The sequence below is a fragment of the Antennarius striatus genome, chromosome 6, assembly GCF_040054535.1.
Source record: "Antennarius striatus isolate MH-2024 chromosome 6, ASM4005453v1, whole genome shotgun sequence".
Taxonomy (NCBI): Eukaryota; Metazoa; Chordata; class Actinopteri; order Lophiiformes; family Antennariidae; genus Antennarius; species Antennarius striatus.
In genome coordinates this window covers 6,411,951-6,434,839 of record NC_090781.1, presented here as the reverse complement: position 1 = coordinate 6,434,839, position 22,889 = coordinate 6,411,951, and the positions used below count along the sequence as shown (strand labels likewise).

The following is a 22,889-nucleotide window of genomic DNA, read 5'->3' as shown; positions in this document are numbered from 1 at the left end:
ACCCAATTTGGAAGAACTTCAAGAAGCTTAAATAGTAGAAGGCAGGAAGGAAAGAGATACATTTGGTGTTCATTTTCCTATGCCAGAGCAAAACTGTTTCTGTCTCTGTATTTCTGTTGGTCTGGCCAGACGGGTAAGACTTTTTAGTGTCATAAAGGGAACACAATGAGGGCTGACTGCATGGTGTTAATCTTATATTTTATTACAGAGGGTTTTTTCACAAAACAGTGCAAGTGTACGAAGTAGTAACGGTGGGATCATTAATTACTGGGGTTTAGTCTTCAAACAGGCAAAAGCTGTCATTCACAGATGTGAAGAAATTATTTTTGTTCTGCAGATACATAAATGAATCACGAACATTTGTGTTCCTTCACCATTAGAGAATGAACATTACAGTAGTCTCTTCACAAAAAAAATAATTATAGCTATAAACCTTTGAAAAAATTGTGGTATAATTTTTCAAAAATCACCCATTGTTTTTATCAAATCAAAAAATATATGTAGAATTGGAACATTGGAATGATGCATTTACAAATATAGTTCACAATGCACACTGCAATATTTGAAATGAAACAAGTTGAATGAAATCTCATAAGAAATTTTGTGCCTCCTAATTCCCTTAAATCCTGGAAAAGAAATATGGAAGTGAACAAATTCACAAAAAGCTCTGTAACTTTAATTTAATAAAAGAATTTATTTCAAAAATAAGCAAACTAAAAAAAATAGGGATGAGACACACACTTTTGTGACCGCTGGAAAACATATGTGATATTTAATTGAATTATGTTGAGCAGTATTTTTGAGGGCAGGGGAATCCTGTCCGGTCAGTCACAGAAGGATGGAGTGACAGCATAAGATAACACTGTTTTTCATGGCCTCTCAGAAGGCCATGAAAAAAATGTGATGCCACTTAATTCATTATGTGTAATTTTGATTATCTTTGTTCTGCATTTTTTTTATTGATGAGTCAGTGTATTAAGAGTGTGTACGTCTCTCTGGGTTCTATCCTTCCACCTCCACACACCAAAGACGGAGCAACAGAAAATTACAATAAAAATACTTAACTTACAACTTAAAAGATGTTCTAATATAAGACATTTTTCAGCTTCTCCGCATCAACATAATGATAGCAGGTTTGCAGTAAATGCCCATGATATCCTACATATTGCATGCTCACATTTCATGAGCAGGTAGATTAACTGTGGAAAATATGTATGGATGCCTCGCACACCCTCGATGTTTGCAGATAAAGCTCTTCCCATATATTAATCAAAATATGAGTTTAAAAGTGATGTTTTCCTTGTGTTAATAAATTAATCTAAATTAATAAATGTACAATATTGTAGCTTGTTATTATCATTTCTGACAGCGACACATTTTTAAGTTGTGTCATTTCAGATGCATTAAGAGATTCTTTATTTTCTTCCCCCCCAGACAGGACTATTAAAAACAACACAACACAACATAAACATACTGTTTGTGTTAATATTCACAGGTTGTTTCACAGATAACTAAAAGACGAAAGTAAACAACTATTTGATGTTAAACCAGTCTTTGTTTGGGACTAACACTCAGGACTGGTATGATGCCTTTTGTGAGGTGGATTTTGTGTGCTGATGCACACAACTAGACTTTACAGCTAGGTTGCTACCCAGGGGAGTGTGCTGGTGTGTTGTGAGCCTGCAGGATAGAGGGGGTGAGGTGGAGTGGGGTGGGGGTAATGTGGCTTGGCAGAAGTGAGGGGTGAGCAGGGGGAGTTTCCTCTGGCGGTAAAGGGGAACACTGCTTGAGGCGAGGCAGGGATGAAAGTGGATGTCTGTGTCAGTCACTTATTCCTCCCTTTGGTAAATAAAGGTTTCTGACAACAAAGCTGAGCAGTACTTGACTGGCCTTTACAGTAGATAAATAAAAAAAGACAACACAAAAAAGGCTCAGACAGGGGGGAAAAAAGAGCGGGAGGAAAAGAGAAACAACAACAAACGTGCTCAGATCTCACAACTGGAAGCATGTTGATTTTTATGGAGTAGGGAAGACGCAGGCGAACTAAACTAGATCGCCTTTCAGTTCAAATCAACGCTTGGCAAGTCCAGCAATAGAGGACGAAGAAAGAAAGGGTTGAATGTCACATGGAAGGGGCAAGAAACAAAGATGTAGAGAAGACATGGGACAACAGACAGATGTATGAGAAGCAGCCAAGTCTGCTCTTCATATCCAGTGTGGTTCACTCAAGACAAACCTAAGACCACTGCACAACTGTGAGAATGCTGACACGCAGAGACGAAAAGGGTTTCAGGAGTTGTTTGCAGTCCTCTTCATCTTATTTCCGATCCATCAGCACCACCATTCGTGCCTTATGGTTTTCTCATAATGCCAAAATCTCAGCGGTTTGTTGAGGAAACCTGATTTCGCTTGTCATGTCCTCAAAACACACTCACGGTTGTTTCCCTTATGAAGCCAGCAACACCCAAAACCATCTGCCACATCACACACACTCTAAACTGTGTGAATAAATATATGCTGGACACAAATGGACAAAAAAATTTCCACCCTAGCACCTGACAGGGGAATTGCTGATCCAGGTGCAGTGAAAAGCTGAGAGGTCACACAGTTCACCCACACTAAAGTCCCCAATTTTCCCCACCCCACCTGTCTTCTCGCACCCTGCCTGTCTATCCTTCCTCTCTAAGAGCCTTCAGCTCCTCACCTCAGCCCTCCCCATTTCCCAAGCCACCCGGGTGACCTTGCATGTGCTCCATTTCAGTGCTAGTCAAGAAAAGTCATCGAACAGATGTACGACACCTCATCTCATACAGGGGAAAATTGCTGTGTGAAATAAATACCAGGCCATCACTCAACCTCAGCACACGTGTGCATGCAAACACACAAGACTATAGGTCTTCTGTGATCTCCAGTGCAGAAAGCAGAACTTATGTTATGGAACTAAAACCTCTAGATTACCTGGTTCTAGCAGCAGCAAGACACGACACATAGACTGAGTGGTCGACCCCCGAGCCAGAGGAGAATGAAACAAGTTAGATCAGGGGCTGTTCATGACCCCTGACCTATGAAGAATGGCAGCTATATGCGTGAAATTATTAAAAAATGTATTCCCATTATTAATATTAGTAGTATTACAATTAGTCCTTATTAATGTCACTGTAGATTTTTAGCAGGGAAACCTGGGGGTCAATTTGTAGCACATCATGTAAAAAGCTCTGACGCTGATATGCTGCTACAAGATCTTGTGTGGGATAGAAAGCTGTATGTTTTCAAAAAGTTAACGATAAAATTGATTTTTACAGTGTTTAAGCTTTTGCAGATGTTACAAATTCTGACTTACAAACACCAAACAAAGTTTTAATTTTTAAATACACCCCCCAAATGTTTCATGTTCACAGCTACAGTACTGTATGTCACACCAGATACAGTAGTTCTCTTCTCAACACTAATCATTCCTGCCTCTGTGGCTTCAGGTAGGCTGAGATAGCTCTGACCAACATATGACTGATCCATCAGCCATGTGTTGGGCCATTTGAGCGTGGTGGGTGGTGTGTTTCACTTACTATCTATCTTCTGTGGGGCAAGAGAGAGAGGGATAATTAGAGATCCCGCTCTCCTTCCGAGTCATGACAGCAGCCCAGTGATGAAACCCTCTCTTGTGTTAGCGGACCTAAAACCTGACGTTAGCATTGTCGGTCTGCTAACTCAACACGCTCCTGAAATATTAATGAGGAAAAAGTTGCGCATTTGTGTGTCCGCAGTATAAGCTCACCTATGTGAGTGTATGCACGTGTGAGTGAATATCCACCATTGGACAAAATACTTTGATTCTCTGACAGGTCACATGACAGACTTTTTGCACCTGCCAGTCTTCCGTGTCCTCTAACAGCAGCACCTCTGCAGGTAACTGTTAAGTGAATGAAAGGCTGACAGAATGACTGACTGAGCCACACACATTTAACCCCTGCTGCATAAAAGCCCAACCCTCCACTGCTCTGCAAAGCTCACCTAAAGACGAGGCTGTGATCCGACTGTGATGAGAGGCTCTGTCGTCTTTGTTGAGCTCGGTACACATCAGATCGCTGTACGCCGCTGCTGCCATGCTCCACTCTACCCTGCCCCAAAGGACTCAGCTGTGCCACCCCCCCACCGCTTCCCCCACCCACCCCATGAACATGTGTTCACGCAAATCTGCACACACATGCATAATCTTAATCAACCTCAAACATGCTCGCTTGCTGGCGTGCACGCACACACATGCCAGCCTGATATGCCTGCTCACATCAAAGAGAATAAACATTAATGGCAAATAGGTAATCTGCTCCTCTTGTCTGTTTTACATTGCAGGGCAAGATTGACTGCCTCTAGGGGACCTGGCCTTTCCCTGATTGAGGGCAGGGAAAAAAGAGAGGGGAGGCAATAAGCAACAATAGATGGTAAACACAAGATAGAGCATTATTCTTATTTCATGTATCTCTTTATTTTTTATTTATACATGAGAGGTTGAAAAGAAGGTAATAATATTCCCTCTCCTCAACCTGTGACGGCCGTCCTATGGTCCTAATCTTCTTTCCAGCGATATTCTGATGCAGACGTTATTATTCTCATTTCTTCTGAATAATATCCCTCTCTCAAGCCTATCTGTTCTCTGTACGCTTTTGTCTTTCCTCTTCATCTTCCTCCTTTAGGATCTTCTCCGCTCACATTCTCTCTCTCGCACTTTCTCTCCCACACTTTGCCTCTAACTGCTCGTCCCTCTCTCTCTCTCTGTTCCAGCCGACCTGCTCGGTCTTCCTCTTTGCCCTCTCTTTCATATTATGAAGATGGTGTACGGTTGGTTGGGCTGGGGTGAGTGTGGCGGGCAACACCTCATATCCTATCTGTGTATCAATCATGAGGTCCTGTCCACTCAATCCTCCTCTGATCCATCAGCCAGCCTCTCAGCCAGCTCAGGCATCCTCACACACACACACACACCATTGACAAATAGCAGTCAGTGTACCTGTGCACAGCACGCACCAGCCTTCTTTCATCCTATGACCACAGCGGATAAAGAATGTGGACTTTCCTACAGTAGTGGGATATAGGTAGAGAATTTGCTCCACGTGCAGTAGAAAACACTGAAAACACTATGTACAGTCTGTAATTACAACCATTTAAGACAATAATTAAATGTCTTTAATATGAATTTATACAGTTGATTACCAAGGAGGTTTTGGACCGTCAACACAACCAATGGACCAGGTTGATTTTATTATAAGCAGGATTAAAAACCTAGTGGGTAAATTGCCATTGAACATATTGGAAGGACAATACACGGGCCTTCCTGTGTAAAGTCACTGTTGTGGGACAGGGAAAATTTTCAAACGTTACACCTTATTTCGGTAAAAGCAGCTGAAACTATTCCATAACATTCCATAACACTGCAAAATTAGTAAAAATATATATATTTGGGTTACACCAAACTTTGTGAAATCATGAGTTATAAGGTGCAGACTGTTGGGCATCAGTAAGAATATGTGATCTTCTGTGTGGCTTAATTGTTGATTCATTTTTTGTGTATGAAATGTCAGAAAGATTATAAAATAAATATGTATCTTCATGGCCTGACCTACTCAGATACCCTAATCAAAATAAGAATCTGAAATCCAAAAGGACCACAACACCATAAAAACAAGCAGCAAACTGATGCAGATGACAAAACTAAATTGTTTCATGATTTAAAACAACTCTAAGGTTTAAATATCTCATCAAAACTGTTGAAAGTTATTTTCCTGATGATTTTAAAAAACAATTGATTGACGAATCGACAGCATTCTAGTCCAGTGGTTTGTTCTAACGTAAAAACGGGAGCACACACAACGCTGTCAGCGACAAACTTTTGCATAAATTTGTCATCATTGCCATCATTTCACACATCCTCACTCCGAACGCCGCCTCCACCTCACCACACAATACCATCAACACAAGCCCAACCCACCTGCTCTTCGCTCACCGCTAAGCCGATTACACAACGCAGCCCTCCTAATCACAGTCCAGCATTTGTAAACACCAATGTCATCGACTGTAGTTCTAAATCTCCCAAATCCCCTCCACCCTTCATCTAGCACCACACCAGTAATGCCATCGCCGCCTGATGTTTTAATCAGCAGAGCCGCTGTGAGTGACTGCGTCCGCACCACTGGGTAGGGGGAGAAGGTGTGAAAACGGTTTGACGAAAATTCTTTCCATAAAATGTTTTAGTTCAAGAGTGCTGCTCATTATTCCGAGACTAGAGAAAGCAAGTGCGATGGCTTTAAGATAAGATATACTTTAATGGCTCGCTCAAACACCCTTGTCAAAATGTCTTCTTTGCATCCTCCAATCGCCTGGACAACTCTGAGACAGAGATATTAAAACACTTTTTCTTTGTGATTAAAATGATCCCTCCTCTGCCGCACAGCCATACACAAGTAAATAAAGACCCTTGCTCACGCATACATTATTACAACCTTTTCTTCGATTGTGCACTCATGCGTGTTTGTGTGTATGTGAGTTTGTGTGTGGGGGGGATTTAAAACAGCACAGTTTACTGGTTCATTAGCACCAGATTAACTATGCTAATGACATGGATCACCACACACTGAGACTTCGCCATTATGTTTCTGAAAGAGATACAAGACCAGCTATGGCTGAGTGGGTGTGTGCACATGTGTGTGTGACAAGTGTGGTGCAGGTGTGTATACACAAGGCTTGTATGAATAAGCCAGACCTTTTCAAAAAAAAAAACAACGTAATAATGAAAGCAAGCTATGCCGATAATAATCATAATTCCACAAAGAATGTATGGCTAATGATGTTTTAATTGCATTAATGAGTGAAAGGAGAGCTGCTGCCAGAAGAGATTTGAGAAGGATTGGAATAGTGTTACATGTGACATGCTGTCACCGCGGGGCTCCGATTCATTAATACTTGCACAGTAAGATGAATAGTCAGGGCAAACTGAGACGCTAGTACATGCAACATACTAATCCAGACCCAACACGCAAGTTTCCATGTGGTCCCAACTGATGACATGAGGCATAAATATAAAATGTGTTTGTTTACAGTGAAGTAAACGTCCAAAAGTTTCATTGCGTTTTTAATAAGAAAAATCTGCAACGGCATTCCACATATTGATTTCTAATACAAACACCCAAAAACGTTTTAAGTTTAGTATTTTTTTCTTTTGCACTCCTGAATGATGCAGGCATCACTCATCAGTCTTCCTTTTTGAGTATTACATAACATTTGAATACATAGACGCACATATAGCATATATACATGAAGAAAACACCTTGTTAAAATGTAGCAAAGTGTCACAAAGTGAAAGCATTGGCAATCGAAAATAGATTCTTTTAAGTCAAGTAATTGGATTCATTGCTGTTGGAACTTTTGAGCATCTGATGTGAAATAACCCTTCACTTGGTTTTTACTAAATCCAAGATTAATTCAAATGAAATATGTGTAAAACAAACAACAAGCAGTGAAATTGGATGTGTGAGGGATGGTGTTACCTCCTGTCTCGGCTGTGTGACCGGTGTGAGCGGTGGCTCCTCCCTTTATCGCGGTCTGGACTGCGACTCCTCCTCCTGCGGGAGGAGCTGTGGGATGAACTGCTGCTGGAGCGTCGTCTTCTCCTGCAGCATCCAGACCAAAACCAATTCAAGTTTATTCAGTAAATTGCATTTGATCAATAAAACACATCAATCAAGAAGCAGGATTTCTCTTTTATTCTTTTGTTTTCACAGTTAGCAGTGCAACATATAAATATGTTCTGAACGCCCAACACAGTTCAGAGAAATCCCTAAATAGCTGAGATGATACATTCAATAGTAGTGAATCAAATTTAACGTGGTTATTGATCATCATTTTATAGTTTCTCTTAGATTTCCGATCCTTAATATATAATCAAACTTTTCTTACAGCTGGAATGAGACAAGAAACTCCTCTCTTCTTTTGAAAAGCATTCAATGAAAAGGTATATTAACATATTGTGAATACACATTTGTGGGCATGAGTGAAAAATTTGATGTCAGGTGAGTGAGTTAAATCCACGATACAGATCTGTTCCTGAAACAGAGACTGCACAGCCTCACAACATAATAAACTTTTCACGTCAACATTTGCATTACACCTGCTTACAACTCTAATTATTAATATGTCATTGTATGTGTTTGTACAAAATGGATACACAAATTGAAAAGCTTTCATTGATTTGATGAAAATCTAAATGTATTACATATTGTTACATAAAGGTAGGTTAAAATCAATTGTATTCAGGAATTCTACATTATTTAAAGAGTAAATACACACACGCAAACACACACACACACACACACACACCAAGTGTTAATACGTACATAATAATCATTAATGTAAATTGGCATTTTGCTACACTACCTGAAGCTGCCTGGTGGCTGACATCAAAACCATGATTGCACAAAGTGTAGAATTCATGAATTGACACACAAATATTTGCTCACACACAGTAACATCATTTCTGTCACACATGGACTTTTTCTTTCTGTTTACTATTGTGCCACATTCTACATCCGCTCCTCTATATAATCCAGTAATAATCATGCATACAGGTCAATGAACACAGACATTGAATTGCAACGGTTTGTGAATTAAAACTCGTTGGGGAACAAAATAGCTCACACTGAACATTAGATAAAATTATGAGGGCTCAAAAATGTTGGACAAAATAAAAGCATGAAATTTCAACTCATCCCAATGTATGTAGGCCTATACTTAAAAAATATTCAAAAAGTGAAGGATAATTACACATAATTCAATAAACTAAAAATTATTGTGCTAAAATTCTGATTTGTCAGTGAGTGATCACTGGATGACGTCTTCTTCATCTGTTGTTTTCGGTGAAATACATTCTAGTGCCTCTTCTGTTCAAACTTTACAGTGCATGTGCACAACTGAACTGGCAACAACACCTTGTAATTGTACAGTTCACAGTAACAAATCATCAGTGTACTTTGATGCCAAAAAGCGTGAATTGGCAGGTCTCCTCATGTCCCAGACAACCAAACCTATTATCAGCCGTGCTAACGGCTACTTTGCAACAGTGAGCACGTTTAGAGTTGCTCCACGGGGGCCCTTTGGTGCTCTGCTGCTCTCTAATGTGGCAACAGCAGTGTGTGCAGTGTCATGTCTATTTTCCAAACAACATTCGCACTGCGTTCCGATTGATACTTTGTAAGCAGGAAACATTTACAGGGGATAAATGTAAATGCCGAATACCCCCTACACACACACAAATACACACGACTGTACTTCACAGTTTAAATGTTATGCATATTTAAATTCTCTCCTTTAATTTTGCCAAAGCCAAAAATAACGAATTTTTTAGGGCACACAGACAAGAGTCCTTTGGGACCTCTGCAAAATTGTAGACTGAAGAAAATAAAAGCAATACAAATAACACAGAGGCTAAACTATCAAACCAAATTTGTACCACAAAAAGTAGAGCAGGAAAGACCCATTTGTATTCCAAAGGCTGGATCCCAAGAGCGAGGCCTTATGAAAGAAGTTCCACAGCCTTCCTACAACCACTTCACACATTTGTGCAGAAGAAACACACAGCAGTGAGCTGAGGTTTTATTGGAAGGTAACACACAGTTCCCTCACACATTTGCTCAAAAGCCAGAGCAAAACATAATGTAATAAAAGCATAATGGCATGGGAACTGCTTCCCGCCATGGAAGGTGTACTGGTGAAAACAAATACGACTTTTTTTATTCTTGTTCACACACACATACACCTTTTCTTTGCCATGCTCCCTCTTAAGATCTCAAGCACATAGCCAAGGACACAATTATTCACTGAATACATCCATGTCAACTATGTAGTCAGGAAATCAGCTGCTAAGAGCATGCAATTGGACTTGTGGTCAAACAATTCTTTTTGACCACAAGTGAGATCTCTTTACTACTTTTGTATGCATGCACGCTAAACTCCACTGAATGTGTGCCCTCTTTCATTAAACTATTTAAAGAACTACTGTCTCCCTATCTCTCTCTCACACTCACACACACACACACACACACACACACACACACACACACACAGACACGCACACACAAGGTCTTGGTTTATTGATTAAAACATTGAGCTAATAGATGAGGGCTTTGGTGCCAGGGTTTACACTGCCCACCAAGTCCCATCCCAAACAGCCAGACAATGACTTTCAATCAGCAGTAATGGACATTGACCAAGGCTCATAAATAATTACTAACAACTGGCCTTGTCTGAACAGTCACACACAGCCAGCATCAGCTGTGGACAGTAGATGGAGAGGGCAGGTCTGTGTGGTACTTTGTAAAGGTGAGTGAAGTCTTGTTATGAACTTGTAAGTTTTCATGTCATGGGGAAAAAAACAAACATGTAATTTGTTTTGTTCTCCACACATGCTATAAACAAAGTCACATGTCAGAGCTACATCTGAGAATGACAATTTGCATGAGATTGTCTTACATTACAGTTTTACACAAACATTCCCCATTTTGTTTTTTAGTAAACACAGGGGGGAAATAAACTACCATCTTAAAAACTTGTATCCTTTAATTAACCAGCAAAATAAGTCTCAAGATTTATTCAGCCTAAATCCTGAGCAAAAACTGAAGTTAACAGAATCAGACAATAACTGGCAATGAAACCATTGAACCTACACTGACACAACCTTCAAACTTGATATCAGCAAGTAAAATACTAAGAATCTCTGGGTTGCCACTTTGATAAAATTTAAGTGAATCAGACTATTTGCACTCAAATATGACACCGAGTAAATCCGGAGGTTAGTCTTAGCACTGGGACCATGCATGTTACTCCAATGTGATGTAAGAAAAAAATATGGCCCATCACAGGTGGACCGGAAATATGAAAACAATTTGTTAAAAATCTGATTTCACTTTCGCGGCAGGACTGTCAGCAGCTCGGATCCATTCGCCTACACTCTCACCTCCTGTTCCTATCTCTGTCTCTGGAGCGAGAACGACTCCTGCGACTGGACCTCCGACTCCGGCTGCTGGTCACTCTGCTGCCTGACGATGAAGAAGAAGAAGAGGAAGAGGAAGAAGACCGGCGGCGCTGTTTTCTCTTCTTCTTGCGACCGTCATCTTCACTATCAGACGAGCTCCGACCCATCTTGTCTGACAGTCAGCTGGCAAAAGACAGACAAGAGAAAAGTTTCCATGGGTTACGAATCCAAACACCGCATCACCAATATGCTGATATCAACATCACTAATCCGGTGATTTATGTTTCTACATTTCTCGTAAAAACTCTTGTTTAATGTGGGATCTCGAACCACAAGTATCTCATAGGGTTTCGGGATGTTAAGCTAACAGACACGGCACACAATGATGTTTAAAGCTTCATGCGGATAAGTAGCGCTGATATTATGCAATCCAAAAGAGTGTTATCTCTCTGGCAACACTACTGTCACACTTGCCGTGTGTACAATACATGAGAAAACTCTGAAATCTGTGAACTAGCGTGCAGGCTAACTCATTGAGCTAACTCCACTAGCGTATGGCTGTAACGTTAGCCCTCGTTTTGACTGAAGTATTCGAGCCACTTAAGAGTAAATCTGTCTCACAATGTAATGAGCAAACGGCAAATGAAGACAAACTTCATTTGTAAAAAAAAACGACAAGTTACCGTAATGTGAAAATCCCGCTCTCTGCCTTTAAATCGTCGAGAAGCATCGAAAAACTCCTTCACTCTCTACCCAGCAGACTCTACACATCAAACAGGAGAGCAGCGATAATGTCCAGACAGCAAAGTCGAACACAGAGCAATGGATCGCGTACTGCTCTCGTCCGATATCATCATGGGTATTTCGTGATTTGCCCCTAGAAATAGCCTCAGCTTCAAAATGGGTTGAAATCTAAATTTAAATGTAACAGTAATTTAAAACCGATTAACATCATAACAACATTTGAAAGGAAACTGATTGTATTATGAGGGCACATGTTGACGACAGATGATGATGATAATGATGATGATGATGATTATAATGATGATGATGATGATGATAGATAGATAGATAGATAGATAGATAGATAGATAGATAGATAGATAGATAGATAGATAGATAGATAGATAGATAGATAGATAGATAGATAGATAGATAGATAAACATATGTATTTATTAGGTTTCCCCGTTATTTTTGGTATACAGTTTTTAGAGTCAAGTCAATATATTCTAAATCAGTCGTGAATATCGAATGTTTGGATCACTCATTTTTTCATTTTGGTGTGAAATTCTGAAACCCACACAAGACATGTTCATCATACATCATATTGTACCAGTACACACAGAAAGCTGCGAGGGTTGGTTGGCAATTTATAGAAACCTAGAATTGTATTTAATCAATTTATGAAATAAAAAAAGAAACGATGGTCCTGAAGTTGAAACAGTCACTGTTTTACTGGTAAAATGAATGAGAAAACAACGTGCATTACTAATTGAAAGAAGTTAATGGAGTTTTGACTGGAAATAAATACAAGAGGCATTTTATCACTGGGATTATAATTTTATCCACGCTTTGAGGTGCAGCAGAAATAATATAGTAATTAATGCCTAAGGTTACAACTGAAACATCGTTAATATTTAATTGGGGAATTTGTTCAAGCTCTTGTGTGGAAATAAGGCTTTATATAGATTATCAATAAACACGCTAAATTCTGCATCAAATTTGTGTCGACGTTTTCAAATCCCACTGTATCCCGTTTCTTTGGATACGTGTTGCCCCCTCTTCTCACTTAATTGCTCTCTCTTCGCTTACCTTTACCGCAAATGAACCTCTATTTATATTTGCAAATACAGCCTGAGCAATCATTTCAGTGGGAGAAAAAAGGGAGCTGAAGCCCCTAATTAGTGAGCCCAATGGCAACGCATCGCAAGAGGCCATTATAATTAAACGTTTAGCTGCTATTTAACGTCCTAATGACTTAAAAGGTCTACCGAGAATAAATATTAAGCGATATACCCCCACTAATAATGACAATTCAAAATACATAATTGCGGATTATAAACATAAAGCGACGTTGCATTTAATGATTCGTCTCACAGGGTCCCGAAACTTTCTTATATGGGTTGTTGAGTAGAGTTTAACAGCTATTGTTGAACAAGTACAATGGCATTACAAAATAATAATAACAATGACAACAACCATAATCAATAGTTATTATTATTATTATTATTATTATTATTATTATTATTATTATTATTATTATTATTATTATTATTATTATTATTATTATTATTATTATTATTATTATTATTATTATTATTATTATTAATCCAAGTTAGACCTCGACCCACTGCAAATTCTTAACTGAAGATCAATTTTTCCATAGGCTATTTTATTCTTAACTGAAATCCTGCTTCTAATTAAAAGAACACGACACTGTGTGCACAGAAATGATGAACACTGTGATTAAAATACCAGGCCCACACGCAACTGTTTGCAGGGGTTAAAGCCAAATATGTTCACTTGAGCTTCCTCTGAAACTCTTTGGATAAAGCCTCGCTTTCCCCTCTGGCATGCCCAGCTGCTCCGCTTTTTCTCTTTTCTGTCTTTCTTTTATTTTTTCACACCTCTTCTCTCCGAGTCATCCTTGTGACTTATTTTTCCCCAGATCACAGAGATGTACTGAGGTGGGACTCCTCATCCATGTGCTTGCTCCTTTCTCTCTCTTGTCATTTTCAGGTTTTTTAGGCCACACCCCTGCAGAGAGAGAGAAGGAGAGAGAGAGAGAGAGAGAGAGAGAGAGAGAGAGAGAGAGAGAGAGAGAGAGAGAGAGAGAGAGAGATTCATGACCATTTCCCGGGTGTTTAAAAACTAACTCAGGACAATAGCAGCGAATGAGCGCTTAATTAAATTAGTCCTTCTTGTCAATCTTGGATTAATGGCCAATAGCGACGGTGCAGCTTAATGTTTTTGCTTTTGTTTTGTTTTTTTGCTCTTTTTTTTTTTTTTTACTCGTCTTCTCTCTCACCAGTATCACTGAAGGGGAAGGGGGGCTCATCCCGACATCCTGAGGGGAGGTAATTTGCACGGATCAAGGGGGCAAGGCGCCGCAAAGTATAAATACTGTGACTTCAATAGAGGATCACCAGCAGGTTTCCAACTCCGCTACCAAAGGAGGAGGAATTGGCTGAGAAGATATATTCTTTCTGAATTTTGTACCTTCCTCCAGAGTTGGCAGCATCATCTCGCATCATTTTCAAGGGGTCAACTTGAAAACGAGCAACACCATTGATGTCTTAAGCTGTCGTGGAGCAAAGGGAGAGAGTGTGTGAGTGTGTGGTGTGTGTGTGTGTGTGTGTGTGATTTTTTTAAGAGGAGTGAAGACAGGGATGGAAGAGCTCACCGCTTTCGTGTCGAAGTCTTTCGATCAGAAAGTGAAGGAGAAGAAGGAAGTGGTTACATACAGGGAAGTGTTGGAGACCGGCTCGACGCGAGCGGGGAGCAGGGAGTCTTTGACCGCGGAGCCGGGAAGCCGAGAGGACGCGGCGGTCGTCGCTCGGAACGTTGCGCTCTCACCGGGAAGGGAAACGGACATGCTCGGACCGGAAAGAATCAGGGACGCCGGGAGCCCGAAACTCATTGACGGTAGGACGGCAAAGTGTTGACTAGAAACAACCTCTGTCAACAGGGATGAAGGAGGACTATACGGAGCGGAGAGCGAGAACAGTCTGAGCGCACTGACTCCAAAAAGGAAACAAAGCTGTCGTTCATAAAATGCTTTTTTCCCTGTCACCCCAAAAAACTGAAAAATCTCTTGCCGCTCATCTAAACTGCTTTCGGAGATGCGTTACTGGTTATATTTTGTTTTTAATACTCGGATACAGACTAAACTTATAAATGACTTATAATGAGGTCCAAAATTTCGTTTCTTAATTTTTTTTGTGGATAAGCAATGCATCATTTACAAAATAGTTTTAGAAGATCTTCACCTTGTTTTTATCACAATCCCAAAAGATCGTTTAGGTTTTATTCCACAAGCAGTATCAATATTGATGCAGTTGTAAGTCTCTCTGGAGCAGAAATCACGAAGTAGTCCGTGTGAAATGGCTTTTATTAATTTTGTTCATGTTGGTTGACGTGCATATTCAAAACAGCCCTCGTCTCTCGATATTAACTGGTTTAATTGTTTGTGTATTTTATCTTGAGATTCCTTTGGGTTATCAAAATGTGTTACTGCGGCACAGTTCGAAAGTTTTAGTCCAGAAAAAGGCCCACACCACAACCGAAATGAACACAAGGCCTCCTGTGACAAAATAGTAAAAACATAATTTTACTTTGATCCAAAATAAAAAGTGAGACGTGCTTTGTGGTCTTTAGACACGTCTCAGTTTAGAATTAAACAGATTGTTTTAAAGCATTATAACAACATAGTACCTTAATACCATATTCCATTCCATGCACGCATCTTCGACTCTCAGTCATCTTGGAAATCTTTTTCCTTTTTATTTTATTGGACAAAAGAAATCGTATCAAACAACTGACATGTAGATCTCTGCATGAAAGGTGCAAATCAGGCCCTGTCGTTTCTGTATCGCTCCGTGTCGAGATTCTCAGGTGTGGAAGCACCTGAGCTTGACTGGAATGTACATCTAATAAGCCCACGGTTTAAGTCATAAATACAAGCAACATTTGGATTTGATGACAAAAATATTTAAGGGATTCTCCTCAATATTTTCAAAAAATATGCAACTGCGCAAAAAATAACAAAAATGTTGAAATTAAAATAAAATAAAAAAAGTATTTGTAATTGTATGCACAAAGCTTTAAAGCCTTGTGCATACAATTTAAGAATCTTAAAATTATAATTATCAATATTATTATTATTATTATTATTATTGTTGTTGTTATTAATAAATATTTTTGCTCGTCGGTTGCTTGTGCAGACTGTTCACTGTGTGATGTGAAAACTTGGTAAAACGTGACAATACAAGACGAGATATTTGGAGTTGGGGGGCTCGTTATAAAATGACGTCTTTCTATCGTGGGCAGCGTGGTTAAAAGCGGAACTGCAAATGTATCAGACATCGAACAGTGGGCACAGCGTTGCATATTTATAAGCGGTTAATAATTAAAGAGCTTTATGTAGCTCTACAAAACATCCAATGTCTGATAGCTCAGTGCTCTTTGAGGACTAAGGAGGCTTTCTTTCCTTTTGTTTCTTTCTTTATTCCCTTCTTTTCTTTCCTTATTTCTTTCTATGTTTCTTTCTCTCCTTCTCTCTTTTTTCTTTCTATATTTAAATATCCATATCCTTTTTTATTTCATTAGTTTGTTTAATTATTGATGCTAGAAATGAGCCTATAAATTAATCTTTACTACTCGTGTCAGTGATGTTATTCACGTAATAGTAACACTAATTTTACTGTTAAATAAGCGGTCAGAAAATGAATGAATAATTGTTTTTTAAAAGATGACATAAATAAATGTAGAAGGCCAGGGTCGACCACACGTTGGAGGTCAGGGTGCAGCTCTATGATGTCTGACGTCTCATTCTCTTCTTGTCTTCCATGCAGGCAACACGGACGTGAAAGACAGGAAAGAGGACTCGAAACCTATAGAGGACGAAGCACAGACAAAAATCAAACAGAGGAGAAGTCGGACTAACTTCACCTTAGAGCAGCTGAACGAGCTGGAGCGGCTCTTCGATGAGACCCACTATCCAGACGCCTTCATGCGTGAGGAGCTCAGCCAGCGGCTGGGACTGTCGGAAGCCCGAGTGCAGGTAAATAACAACAACAACAACAACAACAACATCAACAACAATAAACACACAACACCAATAATAACTATAATAGATGAGGAGTTAGAATCCTGATGTCACATAAAGAATGATATTCTCTCCTTGATTAGGTTTATTGTGACACTACTTTTTAGGCCTGACTTAGGTGGGAAGTTTTAAAAGGTCTAATCAGATTTTTTTGAAGAAAGGAGAAGCAGGGCTCACCATATAATAATCATGTTCTTATGTGATCATTTCTTAGTCCCCATGTTGTGGTTATTTTAATGATCTCATTTGGGACTTGTTTGCGGCACGAGAGTCCATTTATTCTTAATTGTCTAAATCCACCGTCACAGAAAAGGCTGCAAATATTTGCCTTCGTTCTTTGGGTGTATGTTACCCTGGTTCTGTTTGTCAGGGATGTTGTCGTTTTTCATGGGGACAGACCATCTGCGCAGAAATCCAGTAAGGCTTCTGTCTGTGGGGGTGTGGGTGTGTGTGTGTGTGGGGGGGGGGTGAACATATAGACAACTCCACTCATCTGATTTATCAAACCCCTATATCTTATTCCAGACTCGGCTCCGACTCGTGAGACGACAGAGCATTTGTCTCCATATTGAATATGGCAGTCGTTGTGGAAAATTATAAAACGAGTCCCAAAGATCCCCATCCTAAACTCAGCCTCCAACCCCCCTAAAAAAGTTAAAGCCAGCTTTTTCTTTTTTTTTCTTTTTTTTTGCTGGGGTTTCCCGGCCTGGACTGGAATCTCACCAGCAAGGCGTATTGTGTCCCGAACAAGAAGCACAGCTCGGGGATTTGCATAAATTATGTATTATTTTCAACCCAAATCAAGAGCAGCTCCGTCTCTCTTTCTCTGTGCTGAAGCTGTATATATTTTTACCAGTTGCGCGACACGATTATCATTTTTTTTTTTTGTAATTCTACTTCAGTCAATAACAGCAGACCATTTGCTGTTGTCATCGCAATAAATTATAGGCAGCAGAAGGGTGCATAAAAGGACTTCCGATTGACAACACTGTGGTCAATAAATGAAGCCATCTGACAGCCAAATCAATAAAATATTTCAATCGTGCTTTCACTCTGTGTATATGGACCTAATGTAAGGGAGGTTCCAGATTGTCATGTTGCATTGTGGGCTAATTTAGCCCGAGCTTTGTCTGGGAGATTCAAAGCAGATTAATCGTTTAATCTGTGTTTCAAGGCGTCTCTCTGAAAATTGACGCTTGTCGATTTCCACCGAAGGAAAAGAGAAGTAAGATGTCTTTGAAGCAGGTTTAGTGTGTGTGTGTGTGTGTGTGTGTGTGTGTGTGTGTGTGTGTGTGTGTGTGTGTGTGTGTGTGTGTGTGTGTGTGTGTGTGTGTGTGTGTGTGTTAGTGTGTGTATGTGTGTGTGTGGTTATGTGTGGGAGTGTGTGTAAGTGCGCGTTATGGCGGTGATTAGACGAAACTGCGAGGCATTTAAGCTTTTTTCTGACATTGATTTTCTGCAGATAAGGGTAATTAATTTCAGCGGTCATTTAATGAGAGTGAGATAGAAAGAAAAAGAGGGAGATGTTCTCAGATCGCCTTGCTCTGATGTCCAAAACCATAATAGCGCTGCAATTCGATATCTGAGAGTCCCATTCAACTCTTAGGGGACACTAATCTATAGAAAGATGAAACCAACACTGACAGGGTTATTTATTATAGTCTAATAGTCTTGCACATTTCCATCAAGGGTGTTTCTGTTCTCCTAAAAAGGTTCAAATGTCCGTTCTTTTCGTATATTTACTATTTTTTGCTCAACCGGTTCCAGCCTCCCACTCCCTTGTTATAAACTAAGTGTAATAATTCAAATGTAGGGGTTAAGCAGTGTCATTAATATTTCAGTCCTCCTCCGGGATATTGTTTTTCTGCGGTTGTTGTCACTTTGAAAGGAATTACATGTGGCCTCACAAGCAGCTGCCAATCAGTAGGTCTCTAATTAATTTCTGTCCCTGCAGGTTTGGTTCCAGAACAGAAGAGCCAAATGCAGAAAGCAAGAGAACCAGTTACATAAAGGTACGCGTCTACCCTGCATGCTCCCACGAACACAATAAAGGCTTATTTCTATTTTCGTTTATCCTGTTAAGGTAATAACACTCAAATGCAGGCAGCTTCCTTCATCTTTAATCACTGTTTTTCTCTGGGTCGTGGTTTAATTCCCAGTTAATTAATGCATCACAAAACTGTTTTCTGTAGTGATTATGTCCTCAGTTTATATACAATCAATTTATTCAATCCTGTAGTTCATATTTTTGCCGATTTTGGATATTCCTCCCCACAAATAGGCTGTCATCTTTTTGCAGGAGTCCTTATTGGAGCAGCAAATCAGTTTGAAGCTTGTCGTGTAGCGCCATATGTCAACGTGGGAGCTTTACGGATGCCATTCCAACAGGCAAGTTACTTTGAAGCATCTAATGTTAAAACCAGACCAATCCCCGGACTGCTGTCTTGGCACAGACTCTGCCCAAGTGTTATGGAGAGAGTCCAGTTCCAATATAGGGGGTAACTAAATTCTTATTACCACTGACAAAAAGATTTTGCCAACACAACATAGCCTGTATAACTAATTGGAAATTTCCTTGTGCTATTTAATGGATCACCTATATTTTACTGGAGTAAGCAAACATATGATAAGGCTAATGGTTGGACAGACAGCCGACAGAAGCGTGTGTTTTATTTACCTTTGGCATTTGATTTGATTTTGATACACATTTGACTGTGCACTGATTTGAGACAAAGTCTGCCCAGAGAACTGATTCACACATCTTACTTTGCATTCACATCTAGTTTACAGTATTACATACATTTTTGTGGAGCTTATTGTGCTGCAGACAAGGCCTAGAGATTTCAGGCCATTAAAAATTGAATTAGGGTAAGATTTATTGGTGTCCAGTGTGTTGATAAGAGTGTATTGATATTTAACCCTGAAGCCCCGCTGACCGTTGGCTCCTTTCACCCACCGGGCCACCCTCACGGGTACTGATCTGAACCAGCAGCCACACTGGTGACATGAACCCTCCAGACAACCCAAGTTAACGCATGTTCTCCCCCTTCTCTCCCCATCCGTGCGTCCCGTCCCGTAGGATAGTCATTGCAACGTGCCGCCCTTCTCCTTTCAGGTGCAGGCGCAGCTGCAGCTGGACAGCGCCGTGGCGCACGCGCAGCACCACCTGCACTCTCACCTGGCAGCGCACGCTCCCTACATGATGTTTCCCGCGCCGCCGTTCGGGCTGCCGCTGGCGACACTGGCGGCGGAGTCCGCCTCGGCCGCTTCTGTCGTGGCCGCCGCCGCCGCAGCCAAGAACACGACCAAGAACTCCAGCATCGCCGACCTGAGACTGAAGGCCAAAAAGCACGCGGCCGCGCTGGGACTGTGACGCCAGGTAGACGCGCGGATCCGAGGCGTGGGCCTGCTGAACACAAACGCTTAGCCTACAACGTGAAAAAAAGAAATCCACGGACAAAGTGTGAAAAAAATCTGAGGACGATATTTATGTTTTTTGTTTTGTTTTTTTAATGAAGGACGACGAGTATAAGTATAAAAATATAGGCTATTTATGAGATAAAGAAGAGACTTTGAAAAAAAAAAGAGACTGTGACGTGTTAGTCATTTTTTGGACGCCATAAAAATGGTGAATGGGATGTACAGAGAGGTCTTCCTCTGCACCCACATGACTGAGGAGGGCGACGGGACACCCTGAGGAGGAAGAGGAGGAGGAGGATGCAGCTGGGACGGTCGATACTTTGTCAAACAAGGAGAACCATTCTGCAATTGTTTTGTTATGTTTTAATATTATATTATTATGATTAATATGTTTTCATTCTGAACCTATAGAGGCTGGCCTCGTTATGAAACACTTTCTCTGTAAATTGACAGAGCGGGAATTCTTGAAAAAAAAAAAAACACAAACAAAAAAAAAACACAGGAGAGTATTCGAAGTGTTCTTCCATCTTATGTTCTTCAAAGTTCAAAATGCCCAAACAGTATTTGCATGAGTTTGTCTTCATGGATGACAGGATGAGCCACCCCATCTCTTTTCTCTTCTGCCCTCTCTCCCTCTTTCTTCACATCTCCTTACACGAATGTTTGGCCTGTATGTGACTTTGACTGGACAGCCTAAAGTAAAACTAAAGGTGCCACGTCTGATGTGTTAGATTATATATGCTGAACATTTTGTCAGGATTCCCCGATCTAATGTCCACACAAGGTGGAGATTTGTCCTTGCTGACTAAACTCGAGCATCATGTCATAAATGCCATGTCCAATACAGAGAATAAAAGATCAAATGGCAGCATCACGAGGACTGTATGCGAACCGGTACGGGCACGTGTAAAATATGTTTATACACAAGAAACACGCATTATTTTTTATTATTTAGTGGCTTCATGAATGCCTTGTGGGGGATCTGTTCATTTTGTATTTTTCTTTATTTCAGTGTATTAAAAACCATGTGCTTTCTGTACCTATGTAATTTTGATGTTTTTATAACAGTGAAAGTGAAGTTACCTGAGGCACGGGTTTCTTAAAAAAAGAAATTGTTTTACTTTTTTCATCACATGTGACACGTGAATTCACCGAAACAAAATGTTTTTCGTTCCTATAATAAATTAAGTAAAGTTCTTTAATGGGTTGATTTTTATATTAATAATCGGCCTTGTAAACTAAAAATTATTATTATTATTATTGATATTGTTATTATTATTATTATTATTATTATTATTATTATTATTATTATTATTATTATTATTATTATTATTATTATTGAGGTTAACCTTTAAGCGCATTCGATTTTAATAATAAATGCGCGTGGATGTGGGTCTTTTGATAACGTCACAGTTGTGACAGGCCCGTTTAGTCAGGAACACGGGTGTCAGGAGCTGCTCTCAAACCAAACCAATGCATTATTCATCGTTTGGTTATGTCGCGTTTGGAGAGGCGGACCGGTAGTTTACAGTACAAACTAAGAACTGGCAGATAAGGGATGAAAACACAGGAGCCGTTCAGGGGCTCAAAGAGAAAGTTTTTTACTCACACATTTTTCCAGTTTAACAGGTTTTTTTGTTTATATTTGAAATCGTTGTGTTAGAATTGCAGTAATTAAATGAGCGACCCACAACGGCCTCATGATCATCGAGAACAAATACGCAATTTTGATTTTAATTATGATACAAATTTGTGGTGCCTGCACTAAATATTTAGATTATATTCAACCCAAGCCAATTATGTCGTTTCCCCCCAATAAACAGCATTTAATATTTGGTCAGAAACACGCAAAAATTTTTTCATAAAGTAAGCTAATATAGGTTAATGGTATTCGATGTAATTTCACATTTCCCGCATTGCATCTGACCTCCTGCCCATCCGAGTGAAAATATTATCGGTTTTTGCGTTATGAACTTAACTTCAGCTGTAAGAATGAAAATATACAGAGGCAGAAGTAAAACAAAACCGACGCCTTTATAAAAATAATTTATTAACGCCTGACTCACTTGACTTACAAATCTGCCTGATTCATTTCCTGACATCTTAACCGCCTCTTATTGAACATTTAATAAACACCTGACACGGCAGCCTATAATTAGGCTATAGGAATCCAGATCGCATTACTCTTCCGATATTTCCACACAAAACGAAACGTCTCTAGCAATTAATTAATACTTATCTCACAGAGTCTGCACTAGAGTCTGGAGTGTTTGTGTATCTCGTCGTTTGGGGCTGGATATAGACGCCAAAACTATTGAATTATTGATTCTGAGCCTCGCCAGTAATGGAGGAGACGGAACTGGGAAGCTGTTGGAGACGAGAGCGCGCACAGCTGCCCCACCGCGGAACAGACTCCCCGGGTTCAGGGGCGCGACAGACCTGCGACTGCACCGCTCTCTGTTGGACTGTTTTTACTTTCAGTGACCACAGAGTGAGATCAAGTTCTCCAAAGTGGTTCTGTCACATTAATTGCGCAGAATGAGGTCAAGTTCATCAGGGTGGTTGTGTTACATTGAACGCGTTGTTCAGACATTATTTACAAGCCTCGCACGATTAGATATATTTAA

At 40.0% G+C, this 22,889-nt stretch overlaps 2 protein-coding genes across 2 annotated transcripts in view; one reads left to right on the top strand and one right to left on the bottom strand.

Annotated features, from left to right (window-relative positions):
• rsrc1 (arginine/serine-rich coiled-coil 1) overlaps positions 1–11,825 on the bottom strand; it is a 117,315-nt gene extending 105,490 nt beyond the window's left edge. The window contains exons 1-3 of the mRNA XM_068317225.1: positions 11,698–11,825; positions 10,997–11,197; positions 7,536–7,658 (exon numbers count right to left, since the gene is read on the bottom strand). Of these exons, the coding sequence (XP_068173326.1) occupies positions 7,536–7,658; positions 10,997–11,181 (308 nt within the window). The 5' untranslated portion in view covers positions 11,182–11,197; positions 11,698–11,825. The remainder of the gene's footprint in view (positions 1–7,535; positions 7,659–10,996; positions 11,198–11,697) is intronic.
• A 2,086-nt stretch (positions 11,826–13,911) lies between these two features.
• On the top strand, positions 13,912–21,397 carry shox2 (shox homeobox 2). The gene is made up of 5 exons (XM_068318301.1): positions 13,912–14,660; positions 16,589–16,797; positions 18,797–18,854; positions 19,142–19,230; positions 19,922–21,397. Exons 1-5 carry the CDS (start codon positions 14,405–14,407, stop codon positions 20,213–20,215), a joined length of 906 nt encoding a protein of 301 aa, XP_068174402.1. The 5' UTR covers positions 13,912–14,404; the 3' UTR covers positions 20,216–21,397.
• Positions 21,398–22,889: the final 1,492 nt, after the last annotated feature.

Excerpts from the sequence above, each read along its gene's own strand:
- shox2 (XM_068318301.1), top strand. The coding sequence starts at position 14,405 with ATGGAAGAGCTCACCGCTTTCGTGTCGAAGTCTTTCGATCAGAAAGTG. Across the intron at positions 18,855-19,141 it reads AGAGAACCAGTTACATAAAG|GAGTCCTTATTGGAGCAGCA; the intron begins GTACGCGTCTAC and ends ATCTTTTTGCAG. Across the intron at positions 19,231-19,921 it reads TACGGATGCCATTCCAACAG|GATAGTCATTGCAACGTGCC; the intron begins GCAAGTTACTTT and ends CCCGTCCCGTAG.